Here is a 21,953-nt window from a genome sequence, read left to right on the forward strand (position 1 = left end):
CTGAGCTGTCTCATTTCTAATTTATACCCATGTTGGTCCCTCCTACTATATTTAACCTAAATCCCTAAATTTTTATTAATTTTATCTCTTCTTGTTCATCGCTCTCTTCTCATTCTTCGGCTCTTGCTCATTTCTTCTTCTCACCTTCTAACATGCAGAAAATATGTATTGGCATTTACAATGTAATATCATTTGTCTTCTCGGAGTAGTTTAGATCATCGATGGATGATATTATTGTTAACAACAGCAATGACATGAATGACAATTTAGTAACAGTGTTATATATAAAGAGAAATGTTATTAACAAGGAGGAAATGATATCGCAATAGAGCTCGAGTTCTCAATAAAAAAGAAAAGCATAGCTCAACAATATTAGAAATATCCAAAAACAAATAAAATCAGTTGACAAAGGTTTTTTGCCCTGAAGTCAGAATCTTGGAATGCAATTGAGCATGTCATTTCAGCAAGGCCAAAGGATATTGATAGTGACATGTGAATATTCAATTCTTTCTCCCTGTCTTAATTATAATAAATAAATAAATAAATTCTATATGTTCTCAGATTTATTCAGTATACCAATTTTGAATTGCTTTTAGTAAAAAAGAAAGGGAAGCAAGAAAGATTCACAAACTTGTTGTATGGTGGGTACTAATAAAATTACTTCGTTTGAAGAATGAAAAATTTGAACCTTTAAAGAAGTAAAAGTAGAGTACATAGCACTCAAATTTTACTATGATTATCTCGTCTTCTTCGCTTCTTAACCTGCCAGCTAATTGAGCAAATAAATGTTGGATCCTGGGGAGCTTTCTTATCATTTTCTTTGGCTTGATTACAACCTTTTCACATACTTCCTGTTGAAAAAAACAACCAGATGCAAGTTTTATCCTTATTATAATCATAACCATGGAAGGTCCAACATAACTACAAGAAGATGAAAACGGTAATATGGTAAATTAAACTGCATATTGAGTTCAGCATTACACAAAAAAAATATAGCCATTGTCAATGATAATTTGTTTTGTATTTTACTTAGCGAATGCTAATGCACTCGGAAGAAAGTAAGGAGTGTAGCCCTCTTTGAACTCCATAAATGTTAAATCCTAAAACCTAAATTATGAACTCAATATCATCCTTTGGACTGTAAATATGTGAAGAAACTTATACAACAAATTGGGGAGCTAGACACAATGAAAATAGTGGTAACAACATGCATCAAGGAATATAAGTTAACCTTGTAAGCAAGTCAAGTTCTATTTGACGATCCAGTGCCATCGACACTCCTCTAGCTCGAGTTCCAGCCAAAGCCTCACTAGTAATGTGGAGCCATTTTCTGTGAAATAGTTGCTCTGGCTATTCATCAAGTTCATAGAAATTAAAATGGCAACAGAGCAGAAGAATTCATCATTGTAAAACATAATCCTTCAAGCATTGATTGAATCCCTTTCCGACTAAATCAATACAAATTATAAATCTCACTAAAAAGTATGCAAGAGAATAGCAACACTAATTAGTTAACAACATGAATGAAAAGAGGAGAGGAAGAACGAAAAGAGTTTTCAGTTGGATTACTTCTTCTCTCAACTTTTTCATCCCAGCAAATAGAATCTTACGGTAGCGCCATTGATGAAGAGATGAAGATGAAATGAGTGGGTAGAAGAAGAAGTGACAAAGATGAAGTGTTTGTATTGGAGACAACTGTTTTTCTAAATAACATCTAAACAGCGTCGTTATTTGTACTCAAGGGCGCCAAACCAAAACGATGACGTTTTGGAGCCTTCCAGCGTGGCAAAATATGGCCACGTCAGTGCTCCGGTGATGACTCATCACAAAAAATATGTCCAAGGACGATTATGAGTACTCGGAGCTCTATTTGGAGGACTACAATGGGGAAATCGAGATCTTGAGGACTACATTGGGTATTCACGTGAATCTCAGAGACTACTATGGGGATTTACTCGTTAGATCTGTGAAGTGTGTGTTTGAAAATATAAAGGGTAAAGTGTATTTTTTGTCCTGAAGTTTGACAAAAATTTTAGAAATATTTGTAAGTTTTATTTTATTTCAATTTTGTTTCAAAAGTTTTGATTTGCATCAAATATACTCCTGACGGCTAATTTTTCAAAAAATTTAAGACCAATTTAACAAAAATTTCATAAGAACAACTTTCAACACAAACAAATCAAGTATAATTTTCATACATTATTGTTAAATTGGTCTTAAATTTTTCAAAAACTTAACCATTGAAAATATATTTGATGCAAATCAAAAACTTTTAAGACAATAAGAATGATTTTCTAAATATGTGTCTTTGTATACTGGTACAACAAGAATGATTTTCTAAAGCATAATCATATCATATAAATTACGGATCTACCTAGACTAAGGTTTGATGTCAATATCTTAAAAAAATTTAGTTCCTAAATTATCACTATACTACACACAATTAGTTACATAAAGTCGATCAATTAAAACCATTTAAAATATAATACAAATTCGCTCATCTCCTTATCTTAGTTCATTACTATTTCTCTTCTAGGGTTTCAATTTGCTCTCTCTTTTTCATCTTTGTTGCTACCTTGAAAGGAGGCTGCCGCCACTAACCTTGCAAAGCAGTGGCCTCTCTCTTCTCTCTTCCACTTTTTTATTTTATTATCATTTTTCTTTTTTCTTCTGTTTTCTTTCATTTTTATTCCTTTCTCTTTGCTTCTATTTTTTTCTAACGTTTTTTGCCTTCCTCTCATCCCCTCTTCTTTCATCTCTTATCCCTTTATTCTTTATTTCTATCATCTCATTTTTTATTTTTTCTCTATTTTATCTTTTAGTTTATTTTAGTTTTTATTTTTTTTACATCTCTATGTGATATTTTTTTTTGTAGTATTTTATTGTTCTTCCTCTTATAAGAGTGGTGTGGGATATATTAATACAAATTATTAAATCTACTAAATCTTGAAAGATACATTAAAATTTATTTTTTATTCATAGAAATATCTTTAGATTAGATAATTTAGTTTTACGCACAGAAGAAAAATAAATTTTTTAACATGTTACATCACTTTTTATATTGATTTAGAAATCATAGAGACTCATATTTATCTATATTTCTATTGTTTATTAAGATTATTTGAGATTGAATTTTAGACATAAAATATATCTAATCCTTTTTTCTAGATTTAGACTAATTTATCTTTATTATTTATAACTGATGCATAACTTTTTTTTAATAAATGAAATACTTTCTGTAAAAGAAATTATTTAAAATATAAAGAACGATATTCTAACCCATTTCCACTTATTATAACAAATTACACATAAACCACTCTACAACTTATTAATTTTTGGTTGCATTGCAAACAAAAAAAATATTCAATTCTTTTTTCTCATTTTTATTTCATTTATATTTTTACTATTTAATCAATGTTCTTTTATTATCATAATTTATTATCTTTTTTTAAACTTACTAATGATAAAAATTAGAAGAAGATCAGAGTATTGATTAAATTTTTTTTTTTAGTGTTCTTAACATTTTATTTCATGATTAAACTTGAGTTCATATAAATATCTAAAATAAATACTCTTTTTGTTAAATTGTCAAAAGTTAATATATTAATTCTTGCTAAGCACGTTCACGAGATCCATTTATCAATAAAGATAAATAGAGAATACATATAATTTTTTTTTTTAACAAGACCAATAAAATTAAATACATAAATAATAATAAATAAAAGGTAACCATCGGACAATATAGGGTATTAATACTTTCTTTATTTGTAATCAACCCCTAACTCAAATTCCATATTATGGCAAGTTTTTCTCATTTTTGGCATTCAATTAGTGTATGAATCCGTGGTAGCACGGAAAAATTTATAAAAATAAAAAAAATTATATGTTTTAATATTTAAAATAAAAATATAAAATAATTATTATTTTAAAAAATTTATAAAATTATTATCAAAATTAAAGTTTAACTTAAAAAAGTGAGTAATAATTATTTTATATTTTTTAAGTTAAAATAATTATTTACTGATACAGAATTTAAAATAAAATTAAAATATTTATATTAGAATACTATTTTTTTAAAGATTTTTCTATAAATAATATTGATGGTTGAATTTACAGACATTTCTATGTGATTTATAAGTAAAATTTTTAAACCTCTCTTACTCTTAACTCTTGAAAGTGCCACATATAGTTGGTCATGTGTAAAAACTGGTTTGGACAAGTACAATCCAACATGAGATAAAATTTGTCCCTAAGACTTATTAATTGTCATGGCAAATGATACTATTATGGGAAACTGTCTTCGTTGGAATCTAACTGGGACGGTTTCATTTGTTGGTACCATATTCATTCTTGGAATCAAAGTAATATGACCAACATTGTTACCCGTTCAGACTTCACATTCTATGACATGATTTCTAAGCTTCCTAACTTGTAGCCTTGTACCATTACAAAGACCACTGGATTGGTCAATATTTCTCAGTAACATCATCGGAACACTAACCTTGAGTATTAATTTATGTGGAGGCAAACGAAAGCAATTTATGCTATTCAGTAATTCAGGACCATAGAGATCTAGTTGACTCTCCATATTCCCTTCATCTATACGAATGAAATCTAAACTAAGATATAATTTTTTTCCTCTAGGAATGATAGCCATCAGATGGTTGTTGATCTCTTCAACGATGTCTAGCGTGGGAGCCATTATAGTTCTTACTTTGAAAAATCCTTTGAGGACATGTTTTCTAAAATATTTGGATAAGAAAAATGAACCAACTCATCAAATGCCTGGTCCAAAGAAGGAATAACAATATCTCTTGGAAGACATATCTCAGATTCACCATCCATATTGTCACCTATTAGACCATCACCAACTTTCAATAACCACTCACCAAATTACTCTGTCTCATCTTGATCTGAAGCAGTCGTCCCTACAGAAAGTCTCATGTTTTTTGTTAGTTTGAGCACCTGACAAAACTTTCAAAGGTAAGACAAATTCACGGTTGAATGAACGATATCATGTCTTGATCCTTGTGGAATGACAGGAAGAATTTGTCTAAAGTCTCCACCTAGTACAATCACTTTTCCTCCAAAGGGCAAATCTTTGCTATATGTTGGAGAACACCTCATTATATTGATAAACCCCATTTTGAGGTTTATCTTGTATTGATTTTAAGAGATTTTAATACCTTTTACCCTCATTTATTCGATGAATTAGCATAGTTTTGTGATTGTCTCCTTATTTGTGCTTAGATGTGAAAACATGCTTTCTAGACCTTAAAGTAGCTAAATTCAATTCACCTTTGATTCCACTAGATGCCTTGATATGTTTGTTAGTGATTTCAGATTGAAAAGGCTAGGATTGGATCAAAAGAGTGAAGAGGAAAGCATGCAAAGTGGAGAAATTATGAAAAGTCAAAGAAGTTGAACTCGCTCATGGACGCGCGCGAGCACCTGGCGCTTGCGCGCACCTTGCGAATTACCCCATGGACGCGTACGCGTGATGTGCACGTATGCATCGGTGTTGGTTTATGATTTTTTAATAAAAACGTGGCCAACGAATTCTCAAGGATTGTTGGGCCCAATCCCAACCAACTTTGGCGCCAAAGATGCTAATTAAAGCGAAGGATTGAAGAACAAAGGGACATTAGTTCATTCCCACTCATTAGGATTAGTTTAGAAGTAGTTTCTAGAGAGAAGCTCTCATTTCTCTCTAGGATTAGGATTAGGTTTAGTTTTTAGATCTAGGTTTTAATCTTTGCTTTCTTCCACTTCTATCTCTCAATTCTTTGTTGCTACATTCATCTTCTTCTATTCTTTTGTTGTAGATCTAGTGTTGTTCCTTCTACTTTCTTCCAATTCAATAAAAGGTAATTCATAATAAATGTGTTTCTTTTAATTGTTGTTGTTAATTCATTGCAATAAATGTTGTTAGATTCTATTCTTTTTGTCAATTTTCTTTGCTTTTCTTTTGTGCCTTCCAAGTGTTTGATGAAATGCTTGGTTGGATTTTAGTATAGATTTTGTTCCTCTTGGCCTAGGTAGAGTAATTAGTGACTCTTGAGTTATCTAATTAGAAGTTGCTAATTGATTTGAATGCCTCTAAAGCTAGTCTTTCCTTTAGGAGTTGATTAGGACTTGAGGAATCAAATTGATTCATCCACTTGACTTTCCTCCATGGTTAGAGGTTAACTAAGTGGGAGTAATGGACAATTTGTTATCACAATTGAGGAGGATAACTAGGATAGGACTTCTAGTTCTCATATCTTGCCAAGAGCTTTGTTAGTTGTTAGTTTATTTTCTTTGCCATTTCTATTTCTTGTCTAAAATCTCAAAAAACCCCAAAATAACTCATAACCAATAACAAGACACTTTATTGTAATTCCTAGGGAGAACGACCCGAGGTTCAATACTTCGGTTTATAAATTTTAGGGGTTTGTACTAGTGACAAACAACTTTTTGTATGAAAGGATTATTGATTGGTTTAGAAACTATGCTTGCAACGAGAATTCATTTGTGAAATTCTATACCATCAAAAATCTAATCATCATATATCACCCAAGCATTTATCAAGCTCTTTATAGAAGTACCTACTAACCATTGGAGCCTCATCCCAAATTATAAGTTTGGCTTTCAACAACAACATTGCTTGAGGAGAACCAGGTTTGGTGTTACATACAGAATCCTCAGTTAGATTCTGCGGTATTTTGAACCTTGAGTGTGTCGTTCTTCCATTGGAAAGAAGTAAAGATATAATACCACTTGAAGCAACGTTTAACACTATATCACCCCTCGAGCGAATCTCAGCAAACATAAGGTTCCAAAAAAATATTTTTTCAGTACTCCTATGACCATATACAAAGAAAAAAACCCCCTTCATCATAATACACAGCTGTAACAATTTTATCGAATGCATATCTCTACTCAGGTATTGCAATGGCTAACATGTCTGAGACATTTTTCTTTAAATCATCCCTATTAAAGTTTAGCTCTTCCCTAATAACCCTTTCGGTTAACAAAGAACTATCAACTTCAGTTGCTAAAGGCATAGGAGGATAGTCTTTCAAGGTTTTACCATAGGAATGTAAGGTCTTGTCTACATCCATTAAGCACAACTACTTAATCTCATCATCTGACATTGTTAACTCTACATATTATACGATACTGTAAAAATTCAATCAAACTAAAAATGATCAATAAGGAAGAACTTTTATCATTGTAATTAATAAAAACTCACCCCTCATGTCATCACGGCTCTCTGTCGATAAAAAATATCATCTGAGAGTTCAAGTCAACATCTATCCCAGACATGTTCTGGTCTTGAGATATTGTTGGATGTTAATAGAATGACAAATAACCTCCTAACATATGATCCTGAGACCCATGAGTTTGCTTCCTTAATTGTATCAATGAATTCTTTATCATCTTGCAAGAGTCTAAGGGCGAAGCATGCATCTCTATACGTAGCATAAATTATTCCTCCTACTGTTCTTATATCTCAAAAACTCATACATCCTCTTTGAGTATTCAAGAGAAGTCGTTGGTAATATTTTTCGGTATTTGCTACAAAAAACTTGGTTAAAATCCCACTTTTAAGTTGTTAAATGGATTAAGCTACGCTATTTTAATTATTATAGCTACACATTCGCACAAGAATAATTTTCTTAAAAAATATAGAAAAATAAAAAATTGTATAATCTACATATTATAACTGTTGAAAGTTATTTGAACATTTATTTTCTAGTATAGATAAATCGAATAAAATGGACGTGGGGTACAGGCTGTTAAGATTTTAAATTTAAATCATTAAATAAGTAAGATCAAAATTGAATATAAACTCGTCATTACCTGCAGGTACATGAGTCAACCTTCCAATTGTGAAGCCTTTCTTTCGAGAAAACCACTTTGAAGAATCGTCCTTCCAAACAAACTTGGTTGAAAACTCAGCATAAGTTAGACTTCGAGCATAAGGATATGACATGTTTGCCGCCATCCATCCCAAAAACATGGACTTATGAGATATTGCTCTTTCTACGATATCATTCATATTAGAAGTTTCACCATAAACCACAAGTTACTCATCTTACAAATGGAATAGAAGTCTAATCACAAATGGTTCTTTCTCTTGGATTTTGTATCCAAATAGACGCCAGACTGCCTCACATGCCGAAATATTCCTACAATCGTAGTAATTCCTAATTTTGTCAACAACTTGTGTGGCTTCTGACGTATCACCAGCATTGTATAGAGTAGCTGTTATGCAGTCATTACCCTTGTGTACATACTTAAACAGATACTTAATAGAACTTGTTTGGTATGTGTATTCCACATTTATGTGGCACCCGAACTTGAGCAACAATTTTGGATTATCTGGAACAATGAACTTATTGTCTAGTACACATTCCCTTTTCTTCACTGTTTGACCATTATCAGTACGCCTATATTTAGGAAATCCGGCCTCATCAATGAGTGTTTGCTGTCTAAACTCTTTAGGATAGAACTTTGAACAGGATCCATTCTTCATGCAAGGTGAATTATTGTACAGACCACATGGACCATGTACTATGTAATTTTGAAAAGCTCCATGTAGATTTGGCCTTTCATTTTCATCAGAAATCTCAGCTGTTATATGTTTGTCTATGTCATCTGGTATTTGTGGCTTGAAGTCGTTACTCATGAATAAAAGGATATATGCATGCGGAAGCCCTCTCTTTTGAAACTCTACAGGGTAAACGTCTAAAAATTGAAAAAGACAAATGAGCAAAGCATTACAACATAAGATTTTAATAAGGCGTTGCATAAACACAGACTTACATCCCAAAAGTTTGCCAAAGATTTTTTCCTCTTTTAGGTCAACAATCAAACCATCAAGTTTAATCTTGAAAACTCGACATAATATATCAGGACGGTCTTCTGCCTTCAATCCAATGGGAGTCACTTCTCTTTTTATCTCGTCCCATTCAGGGTTACAGGTCATGGTGATAAAATAGCTAGGATATCCTGCATATCTGAAAATTATAAATGCATCTTTACAATTATTCATCATATACCTAGGTCCACCGATAAAAGTACTGGGAAGAATGATTCTTTTGGTAGCATCTACATCCCCATTTATAAGACTTTCATGCAGACACTTATTTTTATCAACCCTCAACTTTGGTTGTTTACACCTAAAGAATTTTAACCTCTCTGATTTCACCATTGTGTAGGCATTGGTGGACGAAATTGTGATCACTATTCTTTGAGTTGCACTCATTGTAAAATTATGGAATTTAGAAATTGGCACGAGTGGACACAACTCCGTTCAACTAACCAGCAAGTGTACTGGGTCGTCCAAGTAATAAACCTTACGTGAGTAAGGGTCGATCCCACAGAGATTGTTGGTATGAAGCAAGCTATGGCCATCTTGTAGATCTCAGTTAGTGAGTGGAATCATAGGGTCAAATGGAATTAAATTGGATAAATAAAATAAAAGGGATAGAATACTTATGCAGATTCATTGGTGAGAATTTCAGATAAGCGAATGGAGATACTGTATGGCTCAAGAACGCCTGCTTTCCCACTGCTTCAACTCAATCCTTCTTACTCCTTTCCATGGCAAGCTGTGTATAGGGGTTCACCATCAGCGGTGGCTACTTTCAATCCTCTCGGGAAAATGATCCTATGTGGCTGTCACTCGCATGGCTAATCGTCTGGAGGCATCACCCATGGTTGATGGCTACATCCCATCCTCGCAGTGAAAACTACGCTCACGCGCTCTGTCACAGCACGGCTAATCACTGGTTGGTTCCCGCTCCTACTGGAATAGAATCCCTTGATTCTTTTGCGTCTGTCACTAACGCCCAGCACTTGCAAGCTTGAAGCACGTCACAGTCATTCATTACCGGAATCCTACTCGGAATACCACAGACAAGGTGAGACCTTCCGGATTCCCAAGATCCTACTCGAAATACCACAGACAAGGTGAGACTTTCCGGATCCTCATAAATGCCGCCATCTATCTAGCTTATACCACGAAGATTCTGTTGGGGAATCTAAGAGATACACATTCAAGCTCGGTTGCATGTAGAACGGAAGTGGTTGTCAATCACGTGCGTTCATAAGTGAGAATGATAATGATCGTCACTTTCATCATTACACTCATCATGTTCTTGGGTGCGAATGAATATCTTGGAATAAGAATAAGAGAGATTTGAATAAAAAAAATAGAATTGCATTAATACTTGAGGTACAGTAGAGCTCCACACCCTTAATTTATGGTGTGCAGAAACTCCACCGTTGAAAATACATAAGCAAAGGGTTCAGGCATGGCCGAATGGCCAGCCCCCTAAAACGTGATCAATAGCCTCTTAGGATGAAGAATAAAACAAAACTGAGACCAAAGATATCTAATACATTAATAAATCATCCTATTTATAATAAACTAGCTCCTAGGGTTTACATGAGTAAGTAATTGATGCATAAATCCACTTCCGGGGCCCACTTGGTGTATGTTTGGGCTGAGCTTGATTAATCTATGAGCTGAGGCTTCTCTTGGAGTTGAACTCCGAGTTATGACGTGTTTTGGGCGTTCAACTCCGGATCATGACGTTTTTCTGGCGTTTAACTCCAGACAGCAGCATGAACTTGGCGTTCAACGCCAAGTTACGTCGTCAATTTCCGAATAAAGTATGGACTATTATATATTGCTGGAAAGCTCTGGATGTCTACTTTCCAACGCCGTTGAGAGCGCACCATTTGGAGTTCTGTAGCTCCAGAAAATTCATTTCGAGTGCAGGGAGGTCAGCTTCCAACAGCATCAGCAGTCCTTTTGTCAGCCTTTTTCAGAGTTTTGCTCAAGTCCCTCAATTTCAGCCAGAATTTACCTGAAATCACAGAAAAACACACAAACTCATAGTAAAGCCCAGAAATGTGAATTTAACATAAAAACTAATAAAAACATCCCTAAAAGTAGCTTGAACTTACTAAAAACTACCAAAAAACAATGCCAAAAAGCGTATAAATTATCCGCTCATGACAACACCAAACTTAAATTGTTGCTTGTCCCCAAGCAACTGAAAATAAAATAGGATAAAAGAAGAGAATATACTATAAATTCCAGAATATCAATGAATATTAATTTAATTAGATGAGCGGGACTTGTAGCTTTTTGCTTCTGAATAGTTTTGGCATCTCACTTTTTCCTTTGAAGTTCAGAGTGATTGGCGTCTCTGGGAACTCAGAATTTCGGATAGTGTTATTGACTTTCCTAGTTAAGCATGTTGATTCTTGGTGGACGAAATTGTGATCCATGTTCTAATTATTTTGAGATGAAGGCTTTATTATGGCACTGGTTGAATTCACAACTCCGTTCAACTAACCAGCAAGTGTACTGGGTCGTCCAAGTAATAAACCTTACGTGAGTAAGGGTCGATCCCACAGAGATTGTTGGTATGAAGCAAGCTATGGTCACCTTGTAAATCTCAGTTAGGCAGATTAAAGGGTAATTGTGATTATTGGAATAAATAATAAATAAAAAGGAATAATAAAAGGGATAGAATACTTATGCAGATTCATTGGTGGGAATTTCAGATAAGCGGATGGAGATGCTGTAGAGCCCAAGGACGCCTGCTCTCCTACTGCTTCTACTCAATCTTTCTTACTCCTTTCCATGGCAAGCTTTGTATAGGGGTTCACCATCAGCTGTGGCTACTTTCATCCTCTCGGGAAAATGATCCTATGCGGTTGTCAGTCGCACGGCTAATCGTCTGGAGGCATCACCCATGGCTGATGGCTACATCCCATCCTCGCAGTGAAAACTAATGCTCACGCACTCTGTCACAGTACGGCTAATCACCGGTTGGTTCCCGCTCCTACTGGAATAGAATCCATTGATTCGTTTGCGTCTGTCACTAACGCCCAGCAGGTTACAAGTTTGAAGCACGTCACAGTCATTCATTACCGGAATCCTACTCGGAATACCACAGACAAGGTTAGACTTTCCGGATTCCCAGGATCCTACTCGGAATACCACAGACAAGGTGAGACTTTCTGGATCCTCATAAATGCCGCCATCTATCTAGCTTATACCACGAAGATTCTGTTGGGGAATCTAAGAGATACACATTCAAGCTCTGTTGCATGTAGAACGGAAGTGGTTGTCAATCACGCGCGTTCATAAGTGAGAATGATAATGAGGGTAATCTGACTCATAACATTCATCATGTTCTTGGGTACGAATGAATATCTTGGAATAAGAATAAGAGAGATTTGAATAAAAGAAAATAGAACTTCATTAATACTTGAGGTACAGCAGAGCTCCACACCCTTAATCTATGGTGTGCAGAAACTCCACCGTTGAAAATACATAAGCTAAAGAGGTTCAGGCATGGCCGAATGGCCAGCCCCCTAAAACGTGATCAATGATCTCTTAAGATGAAGAATAAAATAAAACTGAGACCAAAGATGTCTAATACAATAGATAAATGTCCTATATATACTAGACTAGCTACTAGGGTTTACATGAGTAAGTATTTGATATATAAATCCACTTCCGGGGCCCACTTGGTGTATGCTTGGGCTGAGCTTGATCAATTCACGAGCTGAGGCTTCTCTTGGAGTTGAACTCTGAGTTATGACGTGTTTTGGGCGTTCAACTCCGGATCATGACGTTTTTCTGGCGTTTAACTCCAGACAGCAGCATGAACTTGGCGTTCAACGCCAAGTTATGTCGTCATTCTTCGAATAAAGTATGGACTATTATATATTGCTGGAAAGCCCTGGATGTCTACTTTCCAACGCCGTTGAGAGTGCGCCAATTGGAGTTCTGTAGCTCCAGAAAATCCATTTCGAGTGCAGGAAGGTCAGATTCCAACAGCATCAGCAGTCCTTTTGTCAGCCTTCTTCAGAGTTTTGCTCAAATCCCTCAATTTCAGTCAGAATTTACCTAAAATCACAGAAAAACACACAAACTCATAGTAAAGTCCAGAAATGTGAATTTAACATAAAAACTAATGAAAACATCCCTAAAAGTAGCTTAAACTTACTAAAAACTATATAAAAACAATGCCAAAAAGCGTATAAATTATCCGCTCATCACAACACCAAACTTAAATTGTTGCTTGTCCCCAAGCAACTGAAAATCAAATAGGATAAAAAGAAGAGAATATACTATAAAGTCCAAAATATCAATGAATATTAATTTAATTACATGAGCGGGACTTGTAGCTTTTTGCTTCTGAACAGTTTTGGCATCTCACTTTTTCCTTTGAAGTTTAGAGTGATTGGCATCTCTAGGAACTTAGAATTTTGGATAGTGTTATTGACTTTCCTAGTTAAGCATGTTGATTCTTGAACACAGCTACTTATGAGTCTTGGCTGTGGCCCTAAGCACTTTGTCTTCCAGTATTACCACCGGATACACAAATGCCACAGACACATAACTGGGTGAACCTTTTCAGATTGTGACTCAGCTTTGCTAGAGTCCCCAGTTAGTGGTGTCCAGAGCTCTTAAGCACACTCTTTTGCTTTGGATCACGACTTTAACCACTCAGTCTCAAGCTTTTCACTTGGACCTTCATGACACAAGCACATGGTTAGGGACAGCTTGATTTTAGCTGCTTAGGCCTGGATTTTAATTTCCTTAGGCCCTCCTATCCATTGATGCTCAAAGCCTTGGATCCTTTGCTTTTTCTTTCTAAAATTTTCGCCATTTTTTTTTCACTGCTTTTTCTTGCTTCAAGAATCAATTTCATGATGTTTTTCAGATCATCAATAACATTTCTCTTTGTTCATCATTCTTTCAAGAGCCAACAATTTTAACACTCATAAGCAACAATATCAAAAGACATATGCACTGTTCAATCATTCATTCAGAAAACAAAAAGTATTGTCACCACATCAATATAATTAAATTAAATTCAATAATAATTTCGAAAATTATGTACTTCTTGTTCTTTTGAATTAAAACATTTTTCTTTTAAGAGAGGTGAAGGATTAATGGATTTATTCATAATTTTTAAGGCATGGTTACAAACTAATGATCATGAAATAAAGACACAAAACATAGATAAACATAATACGAAAAACAGAAAGAAAATAAAGAACAAGGAATGAATCCACCTTTTAGTGGCGTCTTCTTCTTGAAGGACCAACAATGTTCTTAAGCTCTTTTATGTCCCTTCCTTGCCTTTGTTGCTCATCCCTCATTGCTCTTTGGTCTTCTCTTATTTCTTGGAGAATGATGGAGTGTTCATGGTGTTCCACCCTTAATTGTTCAACATTATGACTCAAATCTTCTAAAGAGGTGCTGAGTTGCTCCCAATAGTTGTTGGGAGGAAAGTGCATTCCTTGAGGCATTTGTTGATGATGAACTTCCTCATGTTCTTCTTGAGGGCCGTGAGGAACTTCTCTTGTTTGCTCCATCCTTTTCTTGGTGATGGGCTTGTCTTCTTCAATGGAGACATCTCCATCTATGATAACTCCAGCCGAGTAACATAGATGACATATAAGGTGGGGGAAGGCTAGCCGTGCCATGTGTGAAGGCTTGTCGGCTATTTTGTAGAGTTCATTGGAGATGACTTCATGAACTTCCACTTCCTCTCCAATCATGATGCTATGAATCATGATGGCCCGATCCACTGTAACTTCAGATCGGTTGCTTGTAGGGATGATGGATCTTTGGATGAACTCCAACCATCCTCTAGCTACAGGCTTGAGGTCCAGTCTTCTTAGTTGGACCAGTTTGCCTTTGGAGTCTATTCTCCATTGGGCGCCTTCCACACATATGTCCATTAGGACTTGGTCCAACCTTTGATTAAAGTTGACCCTTCTTGTGTAGGGGCGTTCATCACCTTGCATCATGGGTAAGTGAAACGCCAACCTCACATTTTCCGGACTAAAATCTAAGTATTTCCCCCGAACCATTGTGAGATAGTTCTTTGGGTTCGGGTTCATACTTTGATCATGGTTCCTAGTGATCCATGCATTGGCATAGAACTCTTGAACCATCAATATTCCAACTTGTTGCATGGGGTTGGTTATGACTTCCCAACCTCTTCTTTGGATTTCATGTCGGATCTCCGGATACTCATTCTTTTTGAGCTTGAAAGGGACCTCGGGGATCACCTTCTTCTTTGCCACAACATCATAGAAGTGGTCTTGATGGCTCTTGGAGATGAATCTCTCCTTCTCCCATGACTCGGAGGTGGAAGCTTTTGCCTTCCCTTTTCCTTTTCTTGAGGATACTCCGGTCTTAGGTGCCATTGATGGTGAATGAAAAATAAAAAGCTTAGGCTTTTTACCACACCAAACTTAAAATTTTGCTCGCCCTCGAGCAAGAAAGAAAAGAAAAGTAGAAGAAGAAGAAGAGAATTGGGTAGAGAGGGAGAGAATTGGTTTCGGCTATATGGGAGAAGAAGGGGTTTGTGTTGTGTGAAAATGAAGAAGAAAGGAAAGGTATTTATAGGGAGAGGGGGGGTGGGCGTTCGGCCATTTTGGGTGGGAAAGGGTGGGAAATTGAATTTGAATTTGATGAGGGTAGGTGGGATTTATGGGGAAGAGGAGGTTGATGTGAATGGTGCATGGGGTAATTGGGAAGAGGAATTGAGGTGATTGGTGAAGGTTTTTGGGAAGTGTGACATTGAAAATGAGATTTGGATTAGGAGAGTGTGATTAGGATTAAAAGAAAAAGTAGGTGGGGATCCTGTGGGGTCCACAGATCCTGAGCTGGGGATCCTGCGGGGTCCACAGATCCTGAGGTGAAAAGAAATACCATTCCTTCACCATATAGGCGTGTAACTTGCCTTCATGCATCATCCTGGCGTTCAAACGCCCATTGGTGCATGTTCTGGGCGTTGAACGCCCATGTAATGCTTGTTTCTGGCGTTGAACGCCAGTTTCAAGCTTGTTTCTGGCGTTCAGCGCCAGTTTGTCCTCTGTGTGCACCATCCTGGCGTTTAACGCCAGGTTGTTGCTTGTTTTGGGCGTTCAGCGCCAGAAAGATGCTCTGTTCTGGCGTTGAACGCCAGCCAGATGCATCTTACTGGCGTTGAACGCCAGTCTGCGCTGCCTCCAGGGTGAAAAATTTTTTTTCTTCTGTTTTTGACTCTGTTTTTAATTTTTTTTTTATTTTTTCGTGACTCCTCATGATCATGTACCTAATTAAACACAAAAATAACAAAGAAACAAAATAAAATAAAATTAGATAAATAAAATTGGGTTGCCTCCCAACAAGCGCTTCTTTAATGTCAATAGCTTGACAGTGGCTCTCATGGAGCCACAAGATGATCAGGTCAATTTAGTGTTTTGTCTCCACACCAAACTTAGAGTTTGGATATGGGGTTTGAACACCAAACTTAGAGTTTGGTTGTGGCCTCACAACACCAAACTTAGCGTTTGACTGTGTGGGCTCTTCTTGACTCTGAACTGTGAGAAGCTCTTCATGCTTACTCTCTTTTGTCACAGAGGGATGGCCATGTGCCTTAAACACAAGGTAGTCCCCATTCAATTGAAGGACCAACTCACCTCTGTTAACATCTATCACAGCTTCTGCTGTGGCTAGGAAAGGTCTTCCTAGGATGATGCATTCATCATCTTCCTTCCTAGTGTCTAGGATTATGAAATCAGTAGGGATGTAAAGGCCTTCAACCTTTACTAAAACGTCCTCTACCATTCCATAAGTTTGTCTCAAAGACTTATCTGCCAATTGTAATGAGAACAAGGCAGGTTGTACCTCAATGATCCCTAACTTCTCCATTACAGAGAGTGGCATCAGATTTATCCCTGATCCCAGATCACATAGAGCTTTTTCAAAGCTCATGGTGCCAATGGTGCAAGGTATCAAGAACTTGCCAGGATCTTGTTTCTTTTGAGGTAGAGTTTTCTGAATCCAAGTATCTAGTTCACTAATGAGCAAGGGAGGTTCACTTTCCCAAGTCTCATTACCAAACAGCTTGGCATTCAGCTTCATGATAGCTCCTAAATATTGAGCAACTTGCTCTCCAGTCACATCTTCATCCTCTTCAGAGGATGAATAGTATTCAGAGCTCATGAATGGCAGAAGGAGATTTAATGGAATCTCTATGGTCTCTGGATGAGCCTCAGATTCCTCTGGATCCTTAATAGGAGACTCCTTCTTGCTTGAGGGACGTCCCAGGAGGTCTTCCTCACTAGGATTTTCGTCCTCCTCCTCCCTAGTGCATTCGGCCACTTTGATTAAATCAATGGCCTTGCACTCTCCTTTTGGATTTTCTTCTGTATTGCTTGGGAGAGTACTGGGAGGAGTTTCAATAACTTTCTTACTCAGCTGGCCCACTTGTGCCTCCAAATTTCTAATGGAGGATCTTGTTTCATTCATGAAACTGAAAGTGGCCTTTGACAGATCAGAGACTATATTGGCTAAATTAGAATTGTTTTGTTCAGAGTTCTCTGTCTGTTGCTGAGAAGATGATGGATATGGCTTACTATTATTCAGCCTATTGCGTCCACCATTATTAAAGCCTTGTTGAGGCTTTTGTTGATCCTTCCAGGAGAAATTTGGGTGATTTCTCCATGATGGGTTATAAGTGTTTCCATAAGGTTCACCCAGATAATTAACCTCTGCCATGGCAAGGTTCTCAGGATCATAAGCTTCTTCAGAAGCTGCCTCTCTAGTACTGTTGGATGCATGTTGCAATCCATTCAGATTTTGAGAGATCATGTTGACTTGTTGAGTCAACACTTTGTTCTGAGCCAATATGGCATTCAGAGCATCAATTTCAAGAACTCCTTTCTTCTGAGGTATCCCATTATTCACGGAATTCCTCTCAGAGGTATACATGAACTGGTTGTTTGCAACCATGTCAATGAGTTCTTGAGCCTCTTCAGGCGTTTTCTTCAGGTGAATAGATCCACCTGCAGAATGGTCCAGTGACATTTTCGAAAATTCAGAGAGACCATAATAGAATATATCTAACATGGTCCATTCTGAAAACATGTCAGATGGACATCTTTTGGTCAGCTGCTTGTATCTTTCCCAGGCTTCATAGAGGGATTCACCATCTTTTTGCTTGAAGGTTTGAACATCCACTCTCAGCTTGCTCAGCTTTTGAAGAGGAAAGAATTTATCCAAGAAGGCAGTGACCAGCTTATCCCAGGAGTCCAGGCTATCCTTAGGTTGTGAATCCAACCATATTCTAGCTCTGTCTCTTACAGCAAAAGGGAAAAGCATGAGTCTGTAGACTTCAGGATCAACTCCATTCGACTTTACAGTCTCACAGATCTGCAAGAACTCAGTTAAAAACTGATAAGGATCTTCAGATGGAAGTCCATAAAACTTGCAGTTTTGTTGCATTAAAGCAACTAGTTGAGGCTTAAGCTCAAAGTTATTGGCTCCAATGGCAGGAATGGAGATGCTTCTTCCATCAAACTTGGATGTTGGCTTTGTGAAGTCACCAAGCATTCTCCTTGCATTATTATTATTATTATTTTCGGCTGCCATGTCCTTCTCTTGTTCGAAAATTTCTGAAAGGTTGTTTCTGGATTGTTGTAATTTAGCTTCTCTTAATTTTCTCTTCAGAGTCCTTTCAGGTTCTGGATCAATTTCAACAAGAGTGCCTTTTTCCCTGTTCCTGCTCATATGAAAGAGAAGAAACAAGAAAAGAAAGAGGAATCCTCTATGTCACAGTATAGAGATTTCTTTATGTTAGTAGAAGAAGAAAGGGGTAGAAGAAAGAAGAAGGATGGATTCGGATTTGGATGAAGAGAGGTGAAGAGAATAGTTAGTAATTAAATAAATAAAAAGAATAAGAAAAGAGAAAGAAGATTTCGAAAATAATTTTTTGAAAAAGAAGTTAGTAATTTCGAAAATTAAAAATAAAATAAGTTTAAAATTAAAATTTAAAACAATTAAAAAGAATTTTTGAAAAAGAGAGGGAGAATTTTCGAAAATTAGAGAGGGATAGGTAGTTAGGTGGTTTTGAAAAAGATAAGAAACAAACAAAAAGTTAGTTAGTTGATTGAAAAAGATTTGAAATCAAATTTTGAAAAAGATAAGAAGATAAGAAGTTAGATAAGATATTTTAAAAATTAATTTTGAAAAAGATAAAATTTTTGAAAAAGATAAGATAAAAGATAAAAAGATATATTTGAAAAAGATATTTGAAAGAGATTTAATTTTAAAATTGACTTAACTAACAAGAAACTACAAGATAAGATTCTAGAACTTAAAGATTGAACCTTTCTTAACAAGAAAGTAACAAACTTCAAATTTTTGAACCAATCACATTAATTGTTAGCTAATTTTCGAAAATATGATATAAAAGATAAGAAAAAGATTTTGAAAATATTTTGAAAAAGATTTTTGAAATTTTCAAAAATTATAAAAAAAATGAAAAAGATATGATTTTTGAAAAAGATTTTGAAAAGATAAGATTTTTAAAATTGAAATTTTGACTTGACTTGTAAGAAACAACTAATTTTGAAAATTTTTGACCAAGTCAACCCAAAATTTCGAAAATTTGGAGGAAAATAAGGAAAAGATATTTTTTTGATTTTTGAATTTTTTTATTAAGAGAGAGAAAAACAACAAAAATACTCAATGCATGAAATTTTTAGATCAAAACAATGAATGCATGCAAGAATGCTATGAATATCAAGATGAACACCAAGAACACTTTGAAGATCATGATGAACATCAAGAACATAATTTTGAAAAATTTTTAATGCAAAGAAAACATGCAAGACACCAAACTTAGAAATCTTTAATGCATGGAAAATATGAATGCAAAAGTGCACATGAAAAACAACAAACAACACAAAACAAGAAATCATCAAGATCAAACAAGAAGACTTGTCAAGAACAACTTGAAGATCATGAAGAACACTATGAATGCATGAGATTTTCGAAAAAAAATGCAAGAAAAATTTTAAAAGCATGCAATTGACACCAAACTTAAAAATTGACTCAAGACTCAAACAAGAAACACAAAATATTTTTGGTTTTTATGATTTTATGATTTTTTTGTATTTTTATTATTTTTTGTTTTCGAAAATATAGTTTGGAAAAACGAAAAAGAAAGAAAAATTTTTTTTTGAAAAAGTTTTTGAAAAGAAAATTACCTAATCTGAGCAACAAGATGAACCGTCAGTTGTCCATACTCGAACAATCCCCGGCAACGGCGCCAAAAACTTGGTGGACGAAATTGTGATCCATGTTCTAATTATTTTGAGATGAAGGCTTTATTATGGCACTGGTTGAATTCACAACTCCGTTCAACTAACCAGCAAGTGTACTGGGTCGTCCAAGTAATAAACCTTACGTGAGTAAGGGTCGATCCCACAGAGATTGTTGGTATGAAGCAAGCTATGGTCACCTTGTAAATCTCAGTTAGGCAGATTAAAGGGTAATTGTGATTATTGAAATAAATAATAAATAAAAAGGAATAATAAAAGGGATAGAATACTTATGCAGATTCATTGGTGGGAATTTCAGATAAGCGGATGGAGATGCTGTAGAGCCCAAGGACGCCTGCTCTCCTACTGCCTCTACTCAATCTTTCTTACTCCTTTCCATGGCAAGCTTTGTATAGGGGTTCACCATCAGCTGTGGCTACTTTCATCCTCTCGGGAAAATAATCCTATGCGGTTGTCAGTCGCACGGCTAATCGTCTGGAGGCATCACCCATGGCTGATGGCTACATCCCATCCTCGCAGTGAAAACTAATGCTCACGCACTCTGTCACAGTACGGCTAATCACCGGTTGGTTCCCGCTCCTACTGGAATAGAATCCATTGATTCTTTTGCGTCTGTCACTAACGCCCAGCAGGTTACAAGTTTGAAGCACGTCACAGTCATTCATTACCGGAATCCTACTCGGAATACCACAGACAAGGTTAGACTTTCCGGATTCCCAGGATCCTACTCGGAATACCACAGACAAGGTGAGACTTTCTGGATCCTCATAAATGCCGCCATCTATCTAGCTTATACCACGAAGATTCTGTTGGGGAATCTAAGAGATACACATTCAAGCTCTGTTGCATGTAGAACGGAAGTGGTTGTCAATCACGCGCGTTCATAAGTGAGAATGATAATGAGGGTAATCTGACTCATAACATTCATCATGTTCTTGGGTACGAATGAATATCTTGGAATAAGAATAAGAGAGATTTGAATAAAAGAAAATAGAACTTCATTAATACTTGAGGTACAGCAGAGCTCCACACCCTTAATCTATGGTGTGCAGAAACTCCACCGTTGAAAATACATAAGCTAAAGAGGTTCAGGCATGGCCGAATGGCCAGCCCCCTAAAACGTGATCAATGATCTCTTAAGATGAAGAATAAAATAAAACTGAGACCAAAGATGTCTAATACAATAGATAAATGTCCTATATATACTAGACTAGCTACTAGGGTTTACATGAGTAAGTATTTGATGTATAAATCCACTTCCGGGGCCCACTTGGTGTATGCTTGGGCTGAGCTTGATCAATTCACGAGCTGAGGCTTCTCTTGGAGTTGAACTCTGAGTTATGACGTGTTTTGGGCGTTCAACTCCGGATCATGACGTTTTTCTGGCGTTTAACTCCAGACAGCAGCATGAACGTGGCGTTCAACGCCAAGTTACGTCGTCATTCTTCGAATAAAGTATGGACTATTATATATTGCTGGAAAGCCCTGGATGTCTACTTTCCAACGCCGTTGAGAGCGCGCCAATTGGAGTTCTGTAGCTCCAGAAAATCCATTTCGAGTGCAGGGAGGTCAGATTCCAACAGCATCAGCAGTCCTTTTGTCAGCCTTCTTCAGAGTTTTGCTCAAATCCCTCAATTTCAGTCAGAATTTACCTGAAATCACAGAAAAACACACAAACTCATAGTAAAGTCCAGAAATGTGAATTTAACATAAAAACTAATGAAAACATCCCTAAAAGTAGCTTAAACTTACTAAAAACTATATAAAAACAATGCCAAAAAGCGTATAAATTATCCGCTCATCAA

The 21,953-nt window shown here is 36.1% G+C and overlaps 1 protein-coding gene across 1 annotated transcript; it reads right to left on the minus strand.

The window, feature by feature from the left end:
* Positions 1 to 8,080: 8,080 nt before the first annotated feature.
* Positions 8,081 to 9,199, minus strand: LOC140176980 (uncharacterized). Its single transcript, XM_072208879.1, has 3 exons — positions 9,048 to 9,199; positions 8,812 to 9,005; positions 8,081 to 8,733 (listed from the first exon to the last, which is right to left on the minus strand). Exons 1-3 carry the CDS (start codon positions 9,197 to 9,199, stop codon positions 8,081 to 8,083), a joined length of 999 nt encoding a protein of 332 aa, XP_072064980.1.
* Between the last annotated feature and the right edge of the window lie 12,754 nt (positions 9,200 to 21,953).

Source organism: Arachis hypogaea, chromosome 2 (genome assembly GCF_003086295.3).
Source record: "Arachis hypogaea cultivar Tifrunner chromosome 2, arahy.Tifrunner.gnm2.J5K5, whole genome shotgun sequence".
In the NCBI taxonomy this organism is placed as follows: Eukaryota; Viridiplantae; Streptophyta; class Magnoliopsida; order Fabales; family Fabaceae; genus Arachis; species Arachis hypogaea.

What these genes read in the sequence shown, in the direction of transcription:
- LOC140176980 (XM_072208879.1), bottom strand. Translation starts at nt 9,199, where the DNA reads ATGGTGAAATCAGAGAGGTTAAAATTCTTTAGGTGTAAACAACCAAAG. An exon ending in ACTTTTATCGGTGGACCTAG is followed by an intron (nt 9,006 to 9,047) that starts GTATATGATGAA and finishes TATAATTTTCAG; the next exon opens with ATATGCAGGATATCCTAGCT. An exon ending in CTTTGGCAAACTTTTGGGAT is followed by an intron (nt 8,734 to 8,811) that starts GTAAGTCTGTGT and finishes TTCAATTTTTAG; the next exon opens with ACGTTTACCCTGTAGAGTTT.